The 20,464-nt window shown below is 39.9% G+C and overlaps 1 protein-coding gene across 1 annotated transcript in view; it reads left to right on the top strand.

Moving 5' to 3' along the window:
• ATP10D (ATPase, class V, type 10D) overlaps window positions 1–20,464 on the top strand; it is a 72,306-nt gene that overhangs the window by 39,783 nt on the left and 12,059 nt on the right. Inside the window, exons 11-19 of the mRNA XM_004681484.2 lie at window positions 2,473–2,661; window positions 4,666–5,275; window positions 6,166–6,272; window positions 7,915–8,041; window positions 9,532–9,716; window positions 12,962–13,256; window positions 16,069–16,145; window positions 17,389–17,514; window positions 20,322–20,462. Coding sequence (XP_004681541.1) covers window positions 2,473–2,661; window positions 4,666–5,275; window positions 6,166–6,272; window positions 7,915–8,041; window positions 9,532–9,716; window positions 12,962–13,256; window positions 16,069–16,145; window positions 17,389–17,514; window positions 20,322–20,462 — 1,857 coding nt within the window. The remainder of the gene's footprint in view (window positions 1–2,472; window positions 2,662–4,665; window positions 5,276–6,165; window positions 6,273–7,914; window positions 8,042–9,531; window positions 9,717–12,961; window positions 13,257–16,068; window positions 16,146–17,388; window positions 17,515–20,321; window positions 20,463–20,464) is intronic.

Here is a 20,464-nt window from a genome sequence, read left to right as displayed (position 1 = left end):
GCCAAATACTGTTGTCTTTTCTACTTGAGAGGAGACTCCCAAATGGCAGTTCAATGTGATTTGCACTTATAATAAGAAATCTAAACAAACAATAGCTCAACTTCCTAATTTTTGAGATAATTTGCTGTTGAGAAATATTACATTATTTTGAGAAAACTTGTATGTCCTTTGACCTAAAAGGTGAACATTTGTAAACATGTTTTATATGATTACAAAAGTCCAGATTGAGAACGCTCACTTGAAAGCACACTATAGCTGTGATATCCAGTGGAAGACTGTAAGCTAACCCCCTTCATTGTAGTCAAGTTGAGAGCCAGAGTGCACAGATCCTAGTAGGGTGTGGGGGGAGGTGCCAGTCATTGGGAGCTAGGGTGTCATGGAGGTCATGAGCTTGGGGTTCATATCTCCTATGTCAGAAATAGAAGCCCTTGTAAGCTAACCTTTTCATGTTTCTTTAGTCTTCTGGAGCTTACTTTCTACATTCTACTTAGTACATTCTACTTAGAATGCTGTTCCCTTAGATCTTTGTATAACTGTCTTCTTCCTGTCATTGAAGTCTCAGCTGTGATGTCACCTCCTCAATAAACCTTTCTTGTCACCCAATCCAAAATACTTTTCACTCCCCTCTCCCAATTTCTCTTTGTCTCAATTTCTCAATCTAGAAGTATCCTATTTATAGGTTAGTTTTACATCAGTCTTTCCTCCCACTAGAATGTGAGTTCCATGCAAGCCAGGATACTATATCCTATGCACCTCTCTGTCCCTGAGGGGTGCCAGGCATCATAGATCAGTAAATATATGCAAGATTAATGAGTAAGTTACTGGACTGATAGCAGACAATGACATAATAATGGTATAAAATGAGTGTATATGGCTGACTCATTGATGAACAGTCATCGAATTGCAAGTACCTATGAATTCCATAGAATTGCTCTAAGATTCAAATATTGCTATGCTAAATATCAAAGGTTAGTGGATATTGGTGTATTTAGTCTAAGAATGCTTTGTAACAGCAGATAACTCAGGCTTTAAATCCCACTGTATACCTGGTAACCTGCCTGAGAGTATGCCATTTGAGAAGGAAAGGGACATTAAATTACCAGGGTTCCTGTTGTGCTGGTCTCCACTACCTCATTATCTTACGTCCTTTATATTGCTACCGTGTGGGTAGGTGTTATTTTATCATTATTTGTAAAAGGCAAATGCAGCTTAAGGGTTAGATAACAGGCCTGAGCTACTAGGTAGTATACATGTGTGTCTAAGACCTGTACCCAGACTCCTAACCATGTAACACAAGCTACATATTCCAAGTCTAAGGTCACAAATCTTCAGACTTTGCCCTTTTCTCTAAAGCCTGCTCACCTGTCCTGAAATTCAGCCAGCTGTGTACAGGACTCCTCAGAGCAGATAGTCCCTTCTTGGACTCATCTGAAAATTTCTAACACCATAACTATATGTTACTAGATTTTAAAAAGATTTCTACTATATCAGTCTAATATTAAAACTAATACTCTTAAGTGTGAGAAGCATTATATTAAACAAAATTGAGTATTTTTTTTCCATTAGTCCTTCTTGGAGTCAGTTTGTACTTAGAGTCTTTAAGGGGAGGGCACAGGACATAGTCAAATATATTTGATGATAAGAACTAATTACTGTCTTGTGATTAAATCTATTAGCTGACTTAAAGTAGCTTTATTGTGGTGTGTTATTTTTTTCCAAGAGCAGTGACCTGAAGCATTAAATATTTTGTTAAAATAATGTGGTTTGAACCACTGCCCTTACCTTAAACAGTTGATACTTATAATTTCTTATTAGATGAATCTATGCCCATAGTGGAATCTTAGACTCAAAAATATTTCGCCCTGGCATTCTGTATTTCAAAGTGAACACTCATTCAACTAGATGTTGGTGGTTTTCCTATTTCTTATTTAGCTTAAGATACTAGTCAAGGTCATCTCTATTAATAGTGTGTCTAGATTTTCCTTTATTTCCCTAGTCTTAATTCATATAGTTATCATCAAGTACATTATTATTATTATTATTTTTTATAAAAATAGGTGGCCTTCTTGGTGGCTTAGGGGTTAAAGTTAACACTTTCAAGCTATCCACAGACACTACAGCATGAGTTCAATACCTGTCTAGGGAGCTAATCCATATGGTGAGGCAGACCTCTCCTGTTTTGCCCACTGGCTTCCCTGAGCAGTATATTTCAGTTGATTTGCTTTTTCTACTCCCCAATCTGTGTCCAGTGAACCTTCTTACTCTCCCCACACTCATACCTCTGGCCTGCACCCTAATTCTTGTACGCATAAATAAAAATAAATCCTTAAAAAATAATTTTTTTATAAGAATAAAGTTACTATTTCATGTTTCATGATTCTTATTTATAAAGGCTACTCTATGTTAATTTAAAATTCTTGTTTTTAGACACTTATTATAATAACACATTGTTTTGTTTTATTGGCTCTTCAGGAAACGGATGTGGTTCCAGACATCAGACTTTTACAAAAATTTAGTCAAATTACACCTCAGCTCTTTAACTCCTCAGTTGAAGCCCTCCCAAATCCACCCCTGGAGACTTTATACATCTTTGACTTCTTTATTGCTTTGGCAATTTGTAACACAGTAGTGGTTTCTGCTCCTAACCAACCACGACAAAAGGTAAGGCCTCAATGCAAACAAAGATCACCTTCTAGAACAGAGTTTTGGGTTTAAATATATTCTACTGGTTTTGTTATAGATGATGTTGATGATAGCAGCTTAATCTGTGCTCTGCACAGATGTTGAGTGAATTACTTGTAGTAGTATGTTAATCCTTCAACAACCCAATGAGTCAGGTACTATTACTCTACTATTTCCCATTTTAACAGATAAGGTTAAGTAACATGCTGTGGTTACAGGACTGGTTTGTGGGGAGATGGGATTTGAATCCAGGAAGTGTGATTCACTGCTATTGCATTATTTTGCTTCTAGGAGAATAGCTGGTAAGAGAAGTCCTTGTTCTTTTTGTTTTACTTCCCTTAACAAATGAAGCTTTCTTTGAGAATTCTGAGCCCTTCAACATTATATGTGCTACCTCAAGAAAAATACAATATATTGAATCCATGATCGTGTATAATGATAATGTAACTTTTTCAAATCCAGCTGGGTTAGTTTTAACTCAGTCAATCTAAAATCCATCACATCTATAATGTAGTGGTAACAAGTTTCCACCATTTTCACAAAACTGGAATTTCAAAAGTTTCTTGGTAGTTTAGAATTCATGGAAAATTCATTTTCAGCTAAAAAGGCTTGCTTTGGAAACTGGTGATTCACCCCTTGCTGTGCTGTCTCTTGTATGGAGCCATCTCCCCTAGATGGCTCCAACTTCAGAGGTGGTCAATTTTAGCATAAAAATAGGTTGCTTCCAATTAAACTTTCATTTGAAGAAAACTATTTTTTTTAATGATTTCAACTAGAAGGTTGCTCTTTGAAAGTAATGAACCACTGGCTAGTCTTTTTGTCTCTTCCTATAACAATTTGTCTCATATATTTATTTCCAAAATAGGGATGTTTGGGTGTTTTCTAAGAAATATACTTGCCTTATCCTCAAAGAATGAAATATCCTATGAAGTGAAAGAAAATCTCTGTAGGCATATACATGCATAAGTTTCATGTTATTTTAAGATAATGATAGACAGTGCACAAGGTGATAAACTAAATTCATGCCAAATACAGGAACCCTAACTGTGGTTGATTTTTTACTCTTCATTTCTAAGTTGCCAACAAGTTTGAAAATTAACCAGCATAAGTCCCTCAACCTACTATAAAATTAATAATTTCTAGGAGAGAATGTTTAATTCCTTGGACACTTCTGAATTAATGCATTGTAAGATCTAATCAATTTGTCTTCATGATTAATATTAAATGGCTAAGTTTAATCATTGACAAAAGTTCAGAGCTGGGAGAATTCATGCTACCAATAAGATATTCGATAAAAATAGAAATTCAAATTCACCTTTTGTACTGATAATTCCTCTTCTGTAAACAACTTTGTTTACTGACTCGTTTTTCAAAAAGGAGGTATAGTATCAACTTTTTATAGAATCTGGAAAAGAAAAAATAACATTTTTTTAACCTTTTGGTTTTCTTCCAGTGTTTTAAATTGTATACTATTGCTTATGGTACATGTCCTTATGGTATTCATACCATGTTTATGGTTGTTCTAATATTGCCCAAAAGCATTTAAAGACTTTTTTTAAATATTGGATAGTATTTTGAGAAGATATTTCTAATTTGCTATTCTTGAATACTTCATTTGATTAAAATTGTTATTGCTAGAATTTACACAATAAGTATTCTGGAATTAACCATATCTTAAGTTATTTCATTAGAAAAAGTTATTTGAATGTTCACTGATTGTAACTTTAGTCTTTTTTTTTTTTTAGCATTTTTCTATCAGTTGTTAAATTTCTTATAAATGGTCATAGAAATTCTTAATGTGGTCAACAGTGTACATTTTTTCCATCCTGGGTATTTTTATTAGTATTCTCTGTCATAGTTGTAAATTCTGAAGCAGGCTGCTAGTTGTTTAAGGTAGTACGTCTCATTTTTTCCAAGTTTGATTTTGAAGTGGTTATAAACTACTTTTGACTATATTTTTGAGACCTTCCTTATCTTCCCTAGGTTGGCCTCTCTTCACTTAGTGGAATGCCCATTAAGTCTTTGGAAGAGATTAAAAACCTCTTCCAGAGATTGTCTGTCCGGAGATCAAGTTCACCATCTCTTGCCAGTGGCAAAGAGCCTTCATCTGGGGTCCCGAACCCCTTTGTGAGCAGGCTGTCTCTCTTCAGTAGGATGAAACTGACTTCACCTGTAGAGGAAGAGGCCTCCCAGACCAGTGAGAACCTGCAGGACTCAAGTCACCCCGATTGCCCCTTGGAAACAGAGAACCAAGTCTGTGAGGCCGGCCTCCCCAACAGTCAGGTGGAGTCCCTACCTGGACAGCCCTTGGCCTCCAACCTGTGCTATGAGGCTGAGAGCCCGGATGAAGCAGCCCTGGTGTATGCCGCCAGGGCTTACCAGTGCACATTACGGTCCCGCACCCCAGAGCAGGTCATGGTGGACTTTGCTGCTCTGGGACCACTAACATTTCAACTCTTACACATCCTGCCCTTCGACTCAGTAAGAAAAAGAATGTCCGTTGTAGTCCGGCACCCTCTTTCCAATCAGGTTGTGGTATATACAAAGGGGGCCGATTCTGTGATCATGGAGTTACTGTCCACAACTAACCCAGGTGAGTTCCTACGCAACCCAGAAAATGGAGGTAGGAAAAGTTTAGACACTCTCATAGTTTGGTGGATGCTTGGAGACCAACCACACTTGGTGAAGTAGGATTTGGTGAGGAAGAACTAGAATTGGGGAGATACATAACTTGGGTTCAAATGTGATCTCTGCTGTTAGCGATGAGTTGGCAAAGTTATCTACTTTTCAGTGTCTAACTCTTCAGTAAGTTGGGATTTTACTTCCTCCATTATAGGGTACTGAGAAGTTTAATGACCTACTTAGGCAATGCATGTGGAGCCTTCACCCTTGAACCTAGCAAGTGGCAAGTGCTTCATGAACAAAAGCTAATGTAGCTATTGTTACTGTTGTTTTTGTTTTTAAGATCTATTTATTTATGCATACAAACGCTGAGTTGTAGTTCAGAGGCATGGGGAGGGGATGGTGAGAGGATTCACTAGAGATAGAGTGGGGAGCACAACAGGCAGATTGACTGAAATATACTATTGAGGGGAGCAGGGGCAGCAGGCAAGATGGAAGAGGTCTGCTGCACCACATGGGCCATCTCCATGGCCAGGGATCAAATCTGTGCTGCAGTGGCTGCCATTAGCTTCATAGTACTGAGACTTAATCCATTGTGCCACCAGGGAGGCCCTGTTAACTGTTGTTTTAGATGGTGCTAGAAAGGTGTTTATATTGAAATTTCTTGGTACTTTCTTTGCCCCAGGGAGAAAGGGGCAACAGGACAAGATTTATTATGAGGGCTTCTCTTTGTAAATGCACATGTGGGATTCAAAATGACAAGGCCTTTTGTTTGTTGTGAATTAAGCTCTCACTGTTTTTAAAAATATAGCTATAATTGGGCACACTAGTGGGAACACTTGTATTTGTTAATTATTTCAGATGGAGCAAGTCTGGAAAAACAACAGATGATAATAAGGGAGAAAACCCAGAAACACTTGGACGACTATGCCAAACGAGGCCTACGCACTTTATGTATAGCAAAGAAGGTGAGCGACTTAGTTCTCGCCCTTGCTCAGACAGCATTTAGTGAAAATTAGTACATATCAAACCGGGGCACAGGCATCAGGCAAAGTGCCGGGACCAGCGACCTCTTCACAATTTCCCTATTTGATAAGCATCGGGTGGCTGGAGTTTATTCTCCACGTGTGTTGTCTGAAGGATACCTAAAGTTATCTTCTCTGAGTTACCACATTTTGATATATCTGGTATTGCCTTTGCATGTAAATAGCAGTTTGGGAATAAAGTCCCTGGATCTTTTTTCCCCTAAGTACTTTCTAATTATCACTCCTCTGCCTCACAGCATTAAATGTGCTTTGGAAAGAATGAGGCTGGAGCCTGGCCTTGTTTTTCTCCCTTAAGTTGTTGATAGTTTTTCCTGACATGTTCATCAGTGTTCTTCTGTAAACCCGGGTAAATTCATTAAATATTATCTCAGTATTGATTATTCTGAGAATAATCCCAGAATATAGTGTATCTATTCAAAATAAAAGTTTAATAAGTAAGAAGACAGCTTCAAGAAATGATTTGGGGGATGTTACTACCATCATAACCTTGTCCCCAGAGGAGAATAGGAGAAACGGAGATAAAGCCCATTCTGAATTAGTCAAGAATTTGCTGCCCTTGGCCAGTGGGTTGTAGCTTAGGTAGTCACCATGTCAAACTGCACATTATTCAGTTCCCTCCCATTCATCCTAGAATCCAATGAGTAGACAAAACATGGAGAGCCATGTGGATAAAGTGTCAGTATGCTTTTGGCTATCCAATAACTTCCCAGCCACAAGACACCTAGGAAACCTGGCTTGTAGATTCTAGCAGGACCTCGTATTTCTTATCCAAATTCTAGTTTCGGAGGCAGCCAGAGAGAGGTGGTACTTTGTCAGCCAGCTACTGTAGCAGTCACAAAGCCCAACTCACCTAGTGTTGTAAGAAGAATGTGGAATTTCAATAGAATGATCTTACCTTTGATAACAATGTAGCCCAAAACTGTCAGATGCTCCCAGAACAAATTACCTTATGGACCAAAATAAGTAGATGAGACAGAAATGCTTCGTCCTTTCTCTACGCAGCGTTATAAGAACTGAAAGGGATGTTTGTCCCTCACTGGCAACCTGAAGACAAAGGAAATTGCACTTAGTTTTGTTTGGAATAACATTTTCCTTCTTCATCCCTGTCCCCACTTTCTTTTTAACCTTTTTAAATATCCATAGACCAACTCTTGAAAGATATCAGAGTTGCTGCTGCTACCTTATGCGTCAAATTGAATGGACCTGACCCCATTTTCTCAGCTGCCATGCCAGAAATGTGCTACAGTTAGCTACCAGGTGGAGACCTCTCCCAACTTCATATTCCCTTGTTTATAAATAAAAAGGTTAACCCATTTTCACCCCATATGGTGCCTAGAATTTCTGAGAGGCTCCAGGGTCCCTCTGCCCACCATCAGTGTTACTTTACACTAGATGATCACAGAGCTCAGAAAGCTCCTGAGCAGATGGCAGGAGGCCGTGAACCTGGTGTGGATGTGCCAGAGAGGAACATCTGAAGATTGTTGGTGGCCTGAGACTTCACAGTGGAAGGTCATGGTGGGATCCCCAGATGGCCCACTTCACAGCTCTTTTTTCTCCCCCAAAGGTCATGAGTGACAATGAATATGCAGAGTGGCTGAAGAATCATTTTTTAGCTGAAACCAGCATTGACAACAGGGAGGAGTTACTGCTGGAGTCAGCTATGAGGTTGGAGAACAAACTAACTTTACTTGGTAGGTAGACTATTTTGCAGTGATGAATGTTAACAAATCTGGATGTCTCAAGTTTTTTCCTAGTATTCCTTTTTTCCATTCTGATGCAATAAGCATATGTGGTGCTCGCTACCCTGTATGATGCCTGCCTATCTTCCAGTCCTTTCCATTCTGAATTCTGCTATTGTGAACTGGACTTCATGGGAGTTGGTTCAACTAAACAACTTAACACTTAACATAAAGTACAAAACCAAGTACATATCCTGCTTCAGGAGACTAAAGGGGAAGTTTCTGGCCAGGCCCTAGATAAAGTGTTTAATGTGTTTTGTCTTTTTGATCTGTATCTTAATGCAAGGAATTGTGCATCCCAGAAGAGTTCAGTGACTTGTTTGAAGTTCGTAATTGGTAACTTACAGAGCCAGAAAGGAGCTCAGGTCTAGCTGGCTCCAGCTCTTTATTTTGTATCTGCAATCGACTACGAAATTTCTTTCTTCTCTCTTTCCTGATTTTGACTAATGGTTGCACAAATAACACCCATTCTCCCAAGTTGAGCTGTATCTTGACATCACATGGAGTGCTTTCAAAACTAGTGGTGTCTACATCCTATTCCTGGGGTGGATTCAACTGGTCCCATGGCCTTGGGCATTTGAATTTTTAGAAGTTCCCCAAGTAATTCTGAGAAGCAAAGTTGAGAACCACATCCTTAGAGTCTGGAAGTCTAGATTCTAATATAAAAGCTAGTGTTCCAAGAGACCGACATCTGGACTCCATTTCTCTGGTTGAGAGAAAAACAGTGATGATTTCTTCTCCTAAGTCATTTCTCAGTGACAGTGAGTAGTATGAGACCCACATTTCCTCATCTGAAAATCCAAACTCAAATGCTCTGTGTGTTTAGTGCCAAAACTCATTTGGCAACAAAATCAGGCCTGATTTGATAGTCTATTTATAAGTCCTTATTATCCTAATTAGTTTAAACATTTGTAAGTTTTACTGCAGCAATATTAATATGCTTGATTACCAGATATACAAAATATGACAAATGTAACATGTTACCTTTTAAAAATCTGCAAATCTTTTTAATTCTAAGCTTTATCTTGCCTCCAGTTATTTCAGAAAAAGAAATTATAGACATATCATGAAAGAGCGTTGTAAATAGATACTACATCTTACTGGCAAGAGCATTCTTTACAACTCTGCCCTTCCCCTAGGGAATACACTACTATAAATTATAGAGTACCTGAATCCAACACCCTCAATTTACATGTAAGAGTTAGCCAAAAGGTAAAAATGTAAGTTTGATCAACTCATGAGTCCTCAGGCTTTTCTCCCAAAGTGTTACTTTATGATGTGGGCCTGGGCCTTTGCATTTACATTTGGATCCTCTGGAAGTCACGGGAGCGCGAGGAGATTTGGACTGGACTAGCTAGGAGATATTGTTCAGCTGCAGTCTCTCTGAGCTCCTGCTGAGACTGGTTTCTTACAAGCCTGCCACACTTTGCTTATTTTTTTAGGGGCCACTGGCATTGAAGACCGTCTGCAAGAGGGAGTCCCTGAGTCTATAGAAGCCCTCCACAAGGCCGGCATCAAGATCTGGATGCTGACAGGGGACAAGCAGGAAACAGCTATCAACATTGCTTATGCGTGCAAACTGCTGGAGCCTGAAGACAAGCTATTTATCCTCAATACCCAAAGTAAAGTATGTGTAATGAGACTAAACCAGTCCTCTTGTTTTCTCAAAGCCAGTGGAACACTTGTGATTTGATGAATATAAAGAAAAAACAGAACAAAAAACTGGTAACCATTAACCCCTTGATTATTATTTCTTATTCCTATCATCTCTTCTCTTCAGCATCCCAGTATGTGCTTGGAAGGGCATTGTTCTTCTAGATGCTCAGTAAAAAAATCATAAGGATTCAGAGCAAGCACTGCTGAATAAGGGCATTAGCAGTTTCCTTTTAAATTTTTTTAATTTGCTTTTCTTCCCCTTCACGATTACCAGGGGTTTGACAGAATTCAGCTGATAATGACAAAATAGATCAAGTTCTAGGATAGCAATCTACCTCCATTTCAAGTTGAGGGGAAGTGCTGATTTCCATCTGAATCAGGTGAATTGTTCGTATGTTTTAATGGAAATACTAAAAATAGATTCTCAGGCTAATCATGCCCTCTAGTGGCGGTTCTTAGCTAGTGCTCTTGAGAATATCAAAGTTTACTGAACTCTTTAAGAGAAGGAAAAAAGATTTTGTCTTCTAAGGAGAAGGAACTTAAAAAGTTTGTACCTATTCCAATTTTTTCCCCTACCCCACCCCCCACTAATCTCCTACTCAAGTGTTCTAGTCAGATAAACAAGCATTTTATTTGATTCCTAGTATAGTGAACTTCTTTATGATCAGTGCAAATTGTTTAATTAGCTTCGAAATACTTCCTCCTTCCTTCCTCTGTAATCAAATTTAATGGGTGACATTCATTCAGTCAGGCAGCTTCTCAGAACTCCTGTGTAGCATCTCACTGGATCTCTAAAGCTGCCACATGGGCTGCAGGGATTTTTTGGTCAGACCTCAGCCAGTACCCACTCCTCACACTTTAAGGAGAGTGTTTCCTTAGTCAACAGAGAATGAGTCAGCCTAACAGCTGGCGGTGGCTGCATGAACCATCACCACAACCATCAGCCAGTTTCCAGCATCAACTGAGACTGAGCACAAGAAAATGCTGAGTCTCTCTAGGCTGAGACCTAAAATTTCGCCCTGGATGATGGTTGGCAAGACCCAGAGAGTTCAAATGCTACCAGCTCTGTGACCTGGTGGAGTACTTACCGTGCTGAGGTATTTTTCTTACCTACAATATGAAAATAATGCCTGTTTCTTAGGGCTATTATGAGCGTTAAATGAGAAGATATAAATTGTTTAATGTGATGCCTGAGAGCTGAAAAGGGTTCAGTGAACATTGAAAATGGGAAAGTTGTCAGTTCTTCATGTTTGATTTTGACTTTGGGATTTTTTAGTTTTATGGATTGTCATAATTGTTTTATTATCACTGTAATTTGGGTTGTGTAACCTCACACCTCCATGTGACAGCACCACCTCACACCTCCATGTGACACCCTCCACCAAAGCTCCAGTGTCACCACCGCACCAACTTCCCTCCCTCCCTTGGTTGTTTATATTCCACAGTTGATAACTGTCTTTCACTTTCCCTTCATATAGGCATGTTTCAATCAATATATTGATCCACTGTTGTCCCCAAAGGCACAATTTCATCTTTTAAAGAGCTGAGTAGTGTCCCATTCAGTGTATATTGCACAGTTTTTCTTTATCCAGTCATCTATCGTTAGGCATTTAGCTTGGCTCTGTGACGTGACTATCGTAGTGACGCTGTGAACATAGCAGTGCGTAAGTCTTTTTTGTATCAGTGTTTTGTATTCTTGGGGTAAATAGGTAGCAGTATTATTGCTGTATCACATGGTATTTCTGTTTTTATTTTGATTTTGAGATTTCTGAGAGCAGTAAAATCATTAGGAATGTGAAATTTATTTGCAAATATAAAATACATGGTGACAGGTATTAAAACTGTTATTTTAGGAAGTATTCATTGAGCACCCCCTGTGGGCCATACTAAATAAAAAGGGAATTTTTTCTTGCTATTCCACCTGTGTTGATTTTCCAGATAAGTAAAGAAGACACAGTGCCCATAATTTAATTTTATGGTACAAAATCCTGGGGATATAGTGAGGCTTAGGCAGAAGTATTCCTCCCTGCCCCCCTGCCACTTCTCCCTCTTTATGAAACACTAAGATAAAAATAAATTAAAGATTATGAAACTCAGTTTATCACCAAAAGGAGTTGCTTTTTAGCATTCAGGCTGGGCTGTTGGCAATGGATATTCCATGAACTCTCTGGTCATTTTAGCAGTCTTAGATTTTCACTTTACAAATTTCCATCAGTTTTTGGAAGTTTGCAAACTGAATTATCTTAAGTATAGCTATTTACAACTTTATTCATTTTGGGCACTTTTCCTTGGGGGCATTTGAAGTGTATGATATCATTTTTTTCCCTAAGATAAATATCGCCGGTAGCTCGACTGTGAAGTTGAATATCGTGTTCATATTTCACGTGGCTTGCTGCAGCTGCTTATGGAGCCAGGTCTGCTTCCTCCCTGGCCAGGTTAAGGGATGCTTGAGAAAACAGCCTTTGAAATAGGAGTAAATGGGCTCTGAGAGAGGTAACTCTTCATAACTAAACTATGTCAGCTTAGCATCTCAAATGCACTGCTTCTGGATTTTGCCTGGATCTGTCCTTGGTAGTCATTTGATGTAATAATGTATGGGCTGTTTGTTCTTCTTCTTGAATAGAACTCATTCAATAAACAGTTGGGTGCCTGGTGTGGCTCTCTTTGAGATGGTATGAAGACCTCAAAAGTAAATTAAAAGTGATATTTGTCTTTAAAGAATTTCCTAGTTCCTGTCTGCGTATAACATATGGCCTTAGTGTGGGGTGAGACTGTGGAGGGAGGTCCACCAGCCAGATGTGATCAGCACCACCAAGAACTTGCCCACCAGAATGTGCACTCCATGAGGGCAGGGATTTTTCTATGCGTTGATATAGCCCCAGAATTTAGATGAAAAAAGTAGAGACTCAGAGGTTAATTTGCGTAAAGTCAGACAGCTAGTGAATGGCAGAATAAGACCAAAGCATTCTTGAGAGTCACTGCTTGAGAAGGCAAGTTGTGCACATGAAGACATTCTACAGCTATTTCATTTCTTAGCTACAGAGGTAAGAGTGAGAAGAAGCCCCTAGGGAAGATCCTTGGACCTTTAAAAGTAACCCATTATTCACCACCTGGGATTACGGATGCAGTAACTGCTAAAGAAGGACATTTATCAGTTTAGCTCCATGCGGCTACCCAGAAGGCACCAGGCTAATTATCTTTGCCTCTTGTTTCAAGGATGCCTGTGAGATGCTGATGGGCACAATTGTGAAAGAACTTCAGAAGAATCCAGCCTCTCTAGAGCAGACATCCTCAAGTGAGGGTGTTGGCCCACAGGCTTCAGGGCCAAGGGCCGGCCTCATCATCACTGGGAAGACCTTGCAGTTTGCCCTACAAGAGAGTCTCCAGAGGCAGTTCCTGGAGCTGACTGCTTGCTGTCAAGCCGTGGTCTGCTGCCGAGCCACACCCTTGCAGAAGAGTGAGGTGGTAAAACTGGTACGCAACCACCTCGGGGTGATGACGCTGGCCGTCGGTGAGTGGGCTGGGTACCCGGGCATCTCACTTTCATGCCACAGGAAGGCTGATCCTCTGTCTCTTCTTTCTGTTTGTCCTTTACCTGCCCTTTTCTCCCTCACTTTCCCTCCCATTTCTCTCTACCTTTTCTTCCCTTTCTGTCTACCTTCAAGCCTCAGTTTCTCTTCCTTTCCTTTATCACTATTTGACTATCTGCTGTGAACCAGGTAGGAACAATGTGTCCTGGAAAATAACAATCAGGACTTTGTAGGTTACATGTCAGGTGCCAGAATGGACTGGATTAAGTCATGTACCAACTCATAGATCTGGAAGTCCAGGTCTTTAAGGAAGTGCGATTCAGAGACATGAGTTTATACAGTTAACAAATATTCACTCAGTGCCTTCTACAGACTAGGAGTTTTGTAGGCAGTGGTGATGCAAGACTCTGTAAAACTGACTAAGTGTCTTTTCTTTAAGGAGTTTGTATCTCATAAGAGGCTTATAGTAAAACAAAGCAAAGGCAAAATGGCAGAGATATATAAGCTATCACGTGGTGTCAAATACTGTTGAAGAAACAAACCAGAACCAGAGCGGATGTAGAGTTTTGGGGGAGGATGGATGTCATTTTAATTTTTTTTTTTTTAATTTCTTAGCAAAAGGTTGTTTGTGAGCAGAGACTCAAAAGAAATAATGTGGAGTCTTGGGTGATCTGGGGAGAGATCATTCTTGATGGAGAAGACGATGAAAGTGAGGGTGTGTCTGAGGCCAAACTCCTTGAGCAAAGGGAGAGTTTGATGAGATTAGCAAAGGGCAGAGAAATGGCAGGTGGCCAGGTCATTAGGGCGTTGGAGGCTGTTATAAAAACTTCGGTTTTTCTCTGAAGAGACAGGAAGTCATTGAAGGGTTGTGAACAGAGGAAGAATGTGGTCTGCCTTACGTTTGAACAAATCTTTGGCTGCTGTTTTGAGAGTAACTGCTGGGTGCTGGGCTGTAATTAAGAAGACCAGTTGGAATTAATTCAGAAAGGAGATGATTGTTATTTGAGCTTAGATGTGAACAGAAAAGGTGGTGGGGCATGGGATAGGAATGGGCATGATTTGAAGAAAAAGCTGTAGACATTTGCTGATGGGTTGGATATACTACATGCTAGGAGTCCAGGAACATCAAGGCCTTTCTCTGAGAATGGACAGGAGGAAGCTGCCACTTACTGAGATTGATTCAGGGGAGTCACAAGCTTGGTTTTATACATATTAAGTCTGAAAATTCCAAGAGATGTCTAGTAAGTGATGTCAGTTAGGCAGACAGATACAATATCTGGCATTTACAAATCACAGATTCAAAATCAGTGAAGATTTGGCTAGAGTTACACATTTTGGAATCATAGTGTCTGGTGGGGATAAAGTTAAAGCTTTGAAAATAGATGAGATCACCCCAAACAGAAATGTGCATAAATAAACAAGAGGAGCAGTGTGGGATAAAGCTTTGAGCTCCCCTGGTGTTTTGAGATTAGTGAGATGAGGGCTTAGCCATCTTTCCACTTCTGTTTTTTTTGTGATTGTTCTCAATGTCAGTATATCCTCTCTTTGGGGTAGTGATTTAGCCATTGAAAATTCCTGGGTTTATAGCCTGTCACATTAGCAACTGAATAAAAAGAAACTACCTCTCTTTTTAAATTTCCAGAGTAAAATACCAAGATTAGACTAGATTTTTTTCAACTATTTTAATGAACATATTAAGAGTAAATTGTTTAAGCCCCAGGATCCAGAATTCCTAAGGCTAAGATACTGAGATATTTCCATTTTATCAGCTGAATGAGTCCTAGGCTCATCTCTTAACCAAGCACTGAAGTCAGAGAATAGAATATGCAGGCCTGGGTTAGTTGCCCATCCTAAATCTGGAAGTTTGGGCTTATCTTTTATGGGCTTATCTTTTATGCATACAAGAGCTAGGGTGTAGGCCAGAGGTACAGGAAAAGGGGATGAGAGGATTCACTAGAGACAGAACAGTGAGAAGAACAGGTGGATTGACTGAAATACACTACTGAGGGGAGCAGCAGGCGAGACAGGAGAGGTCTGCTATACCATGTCGGTCATCTCCCTGGCCTGAGATTGAACTCATGCTACAGTGGCTGCCAATAACTTCAGAGAGCTGAGACTTAACCCCTTGCACCATCAGGGAGGCCCCAATTGGGTTTATTTTAACAAGTTTTACGGACTCAGATTGAAAGGAAATTCAGGATTCTGTGTCCTAAAATCTAGTGAATTGTTGTGAACAGCAAAGGTTTGTTACCAACAGAAAAGTAATAGCTTTTCTTAAGAAGCATCCAGTGTGGTGGGGAGATAAAGATGTCTCTGTGTAACCATAACACCATGCAGTATAGGTATGACAGAGATACTGAGTCATGTTGGAACCTAAGGAAGGACATCTGATTTAAAGAGGATGAAAAGAACTTCCCAGGGCAGGTGGCATTGAAGCTTGCTTGAGAGTCAGAGCAGGTGAAATCCAGCAAGGTGGGTGGGGGCAAGGAGGAAAATATTATAAAAATACAGAAAACACGTGCAGAGGCTAGAAAGAGCCACATATCTAGAAAACCTGAAACTAGAGAGTGGCATGGGAGATCAGAACTTGAAGGAGCTTAAGCAAGATTGGGTTTGAAATTCTTCCTGGTGGTAGTGGGGTATACATTTAATGTCTGCTTACTTAGAACTTGGACACCTGAATAAACTTTAGAGGATTTGTTATTTGCTTGAGTGGTCTCTGTTGATGTGCAAAATTTGTACCTATTCTTTACCTCTCATACATTTCTCACTTTTTTCTTCTGCCTCATGAAGGTGATGGTGCCAATGATGTCAGCATGATACAAGTAGCAGACATTGGAATAGGGATCTCAGGCCAGGAAGGCATGCAGGTGAGTGGAGTATGCACCCAAGCACCATGAGCTTGCCCATCCAAAGGTGACCTTCCTCTGAGGTAAACTCTTTGGTAGGAGACTCTCCGTGGTTAGCTTAGGAGTGGGAAGCTTGAATTTTATCCATTCATCTTTGTTTACCGATGAGTCTTATGGTATTTTCCTGAATAATTTTAAGTGTATGGTTCACTTGGCAATAGAGCTTACCTATCAGAAGAATATATATCTTTACTCCTGCAATGACTATGTAACATCTGACATGGACAAAAATCTGCTTAGGATTTTCAGCAAAGGACTTAAAGATCCTAGACAAAGAGGGACAGAAGGAGAGAATGTGAGAGAACACTCAAGGAGGTGGGAGTATCCCCGGAAGTGGAGCATTTCAGACCCAAAATTCAGATGAAAATTTGTTCAGAGACTGCTTTTTGTATGTGAAGCAAATGCTGTCAGGAAAGGTGCAAGGTGAGGGGTTTCCTGAGATTGTAAATGACGGCATCTCCACAGAAGATGAGGAACTCCAACACCTCTTTGCCTGACATGTTATACACTCATAAAGTCATGACCGAAATATTTTTAAATATTTTTCTCCTGGAGGAGAAGTTTATGCCCACGGTTTTTAATATGGAGCCACTTTTTTTTTTTATAAAGATTTATTTGTGTTTACAGAACTGGGGTACAGGCCAGGGGTGTGGTGGGTGAGAGGATTCACCACAGACAGAATGGGGAAGAGAACAGGCAGATCTACAGAAATACATTGCTGAGGGAAGCAGCGAGTGGGTCAGAAGAGGTCTGCTGCGCCATGTGGATCACTCCCTGGCCGGGGATGGAACCCATGCTGCAGTGCCTTCGGAGAGCTTCATACTGTGGTGCTTTAACCCGTTGCACCACCAGGGAGAGCCCTGGAGCCATATTTGTTGAAATTATATCACGAGTGGTCATCAAAGGCAACTCTTGTTTCACGAATTACTGGAAAGCTGCATAGTGACTCCAGACAGTCTAGTAATATTCATTTCTGTATTCAAGGCTTGTTGTTGGGTTTTTTTGGTGAGCAAGTGGGAGAGGGAAGAATTTTTTTTTTTGGTCTGTATATAAAATATATTTTTTATTGAAGAGCATTGTTTTTTGGTATATAAATTTAGCAGAACCCTGGGTTCTGCCGGTGTGCTGATGGTCAGATAGATGTGCTGTCGTCTTGACATGTCTGGCTGACCAGGGTGACCTCCTCTCCCTGTTGCTTCTGCAGGCGGTGATGGCCAGTGACTTTGCTGTATCTCAGTTTAAACACCTCAGCAAGCTCCTTCTTGTCCATGGGCACTGGTGTTACACACGCCTCTCCAACATGATTCTCTATTTTTTCTACAAGAATGTGGTATGTAGATCCAGAGAATTTGTTCCCTCCGCCCCTTTCAACCTTGCACTCCTGTGTGAGTAAAGGACAAAGAGGAATTAGCTGACTGGAAGTTTCTTTGCTTCCGATGGGCTGTGCTCAGCCAGGAGCATTCCTGCTGCCTTTCCAGAAATAATCTGGGAAGTGCTGTTCAGCCGTTGACAGTCAATTGCTAGGGTTGTCCATCTGCTGGCATTTTTATTCCCTGTGCTTTAAATTCAATTAAGCCCTGTCTGTTTCATTTAAAATCCAATTTTTGACCTTGCATAAAAAGGCTGTGACAAGCAGAATTATGAAATGTTTAATGCTGTCTGTCAGTAGAAAATGAAAAGGTTTGCTTCCATTTTACAGGAGGTAAAAAGATTTTTTTTAATTCTGCTGTCCCCAAATTGATGTCACTTGTGGTATAATGAAGACACAAATAGAGGCAAAAATCTAGTATAATGCCTTATTGGCTTAAGCTGACCAGCAGTCCCAGATGCAGGAGTTTTCTAGCAAGCCTGGGAAATGTATCTGTGGTTGGTAGTCATTTGGTGGTTAAGAAACTTTGGTTTGACTATGTAGTTCCTATAAGGGCAGAAATTGATTAGGATGTTGACTTCTAATCTTCAGCGTGTCATTTAAATTTCAGTATCCACTTTTGTAAAATCAAGTTGACCGTAAAATAAGTCATGGTTTTTAGGTCAAATTTATTCTTGGTCTTTAAAGTCAATGTATAGCTTCATAGAAGCATACATTTAGATCACTGTTGAAGTACCACTTTTAGAAAAATAACTTCAATTCATTCAAAAGTTCATTTTTAGGACATCCCAAATGTGTGATTTAGGTATGTGTGTGTGTCTGTCTCTCTGTCAGTATGTGAACTCCTCAGAAAGCTGTCTGTATTTACTAATTAGCATTAGTGCATTTGTTCAGTTTAATAAAATAGTTTATAAAAGTATATGAAAAAGTATAGCTTCTCTATCTGAATAGGTGAATCTTGTGAGAGCTGTGATTTGAAATTAAATATGATAGGATTTAATGGTCAGTCACTTTTGGAGAAGAGCTCCTCTCCCAAGTTTTTTATTTTTTTAAAATGCCTTTGCAATATCTTATCTTCTCCATTATGCCATAGTCGTTCCCATTCCCCTGGTCTTAACCCCAAGTTAACCCAAGGGTGAAGAAGATACACTAATAATAGAGATGTCCCCTGCCGGTGGACAGAGAGAGAGTTGGTTTATTAGTAGAGAAAACACAACAGGGAACAAGGACCCTGTGAGCTTCTGCTTTGTAACTCTAGGAGGATCACACGGGGACCCCCAGAATTACAATCCGCCTCTTCTTCCTGACCAGAGGTGATCACTTCATGGTGTAGAAGGGGACAGCAGCAAAAGGTATTCCAGTAGCTTATCTTTCTGAGATAAGAACTGTGGTTCTTGGGTCATGGACAATGTGTCTGATACTGATGAGGATTATAGATTTAACCCTCAGAACATTACCCTACATTATCTGGGTAAAACATGTCCAGGACCCTAGACTACATGTCCCCAACATTATCTGGGTAAAACATGTCCAGGACCCTAGACTAAGAAACTAAGGGTGTGGTCTCTGTCCCTCAGGGCAGTGCTGTAGTGTATCTGGGATGCCAGTGACAGCATCTTAGTATCTTAAGGCCCTGTACCACTCAGTACACTTTCTGACTTGATCTGATCCTGAGCCCCAGAGTGATGTAATTCTATTTTCCAGATGCAGAATCCAAAATTCAGAGAACTTAATTATCTAACGTCAAGCAATAATAAAAAGTATCTCCAGACCTTGAAACAAGACCACCTAATAGGTTCTGTGCACAGAATTTTGCTATCATGGACTTAATTTAATTGAGGCAAAATACTTGAGGAAATGATATAGGGCATACATATGTGCCTGGAATTGTCTCAGTTGTAGCAGGGAAACACCTCCATCCCCAGCACACTGCATGTCAGCCACCGGCTGTATATCCCAGATCACAACTAGTAAGGAACTTTGAAAACAGGAAGCAAGAGAAAAAGCATTACCCAATGCTTTGGGTTGCATACCTGCTGTGTACCAGGCTCTGGACCAGGTTCTTATCATTTAGAGATTAATGTTCCAGTTCGAATACTAGTTTTGTCATTTATTAATTAGCCACTTAGCTTTTGGCGAGTTCTTTATCACAGTTTCATCTTGCGCAAAGTGGGGACAAAAGTAATTCTCAAGTTGTAATAAAGATGAAGTGAATTACTTGTAAAGCTCTTAGAATAAGGCCAACATCATAAAACAGGTGGTGTGTGTGTGTGTGTGTGTGTGTGTGCATATGTGTTATAATTGAATAAAACTTTTACATGACAGTGGAATACTACTCAGTCATAAAAAAGAAAGCATCTTGCCATTTGCGACATAGGGTGGACTTTGAGGTTATTATGCTAAGTGGAAATAAGTAAAGAGAAAGAAAAATAACATATGACTTCATTCTTTTGTGAATATAGAGGGGGAAATGAATAAACAAAACAAACTTAGATTCTACTAACAGAACTATCACCAGGGGGAGTGTTATAGAAAGGTGATAGGTAAAGGGGTACCATAGGTGGTGGTTGGTGGTGGTGGGTGTGGTGTGATATATATAAACATGTATATTATTATAAAATATTATGTGCATATACATATCTCCATATACTAATATTAACCACACAGAAACTAATATCACAAAGATCACACAATGGTGGTATATGGCACATACAACTATAGCTCTCACTGTAGCTTCTAAGGTGCCAGTGTTTCACTTTGTGTTCCAGGCCTATGTGAACCTCCTATTCTGGTACCAGTTCTTCTGTGGGTTTTCTGGAACATCCATGACTGACTACTGGGTCTTGATTTTCTTCAACCTCCTCTTCACATCCGCCCCTCCTGTCATTTATGGTGTCTTGGAGAAAGACGT

This window comes from Condylura cristata, unplaced genomic scaffold (genome assembly GCF_000260355.1).
Source record: "Condylura cristata isolate star-nosed mole 26May11 unplaced genomic scaffold, ConCri1.0 scaffold00012, whole genome shotgun sequence".
Lineage (NCBI taxonomy): Eukaryota > Metazoa > Chordata > Mammalia > Eulipotyphla > Talpidae > Condylura > Condylura cristata.
The sequence above is the reverse complement of the archived record's forward strand: the minus strand, read 5'-3'. Positions and strand labels throughout refer to the sequence as shown.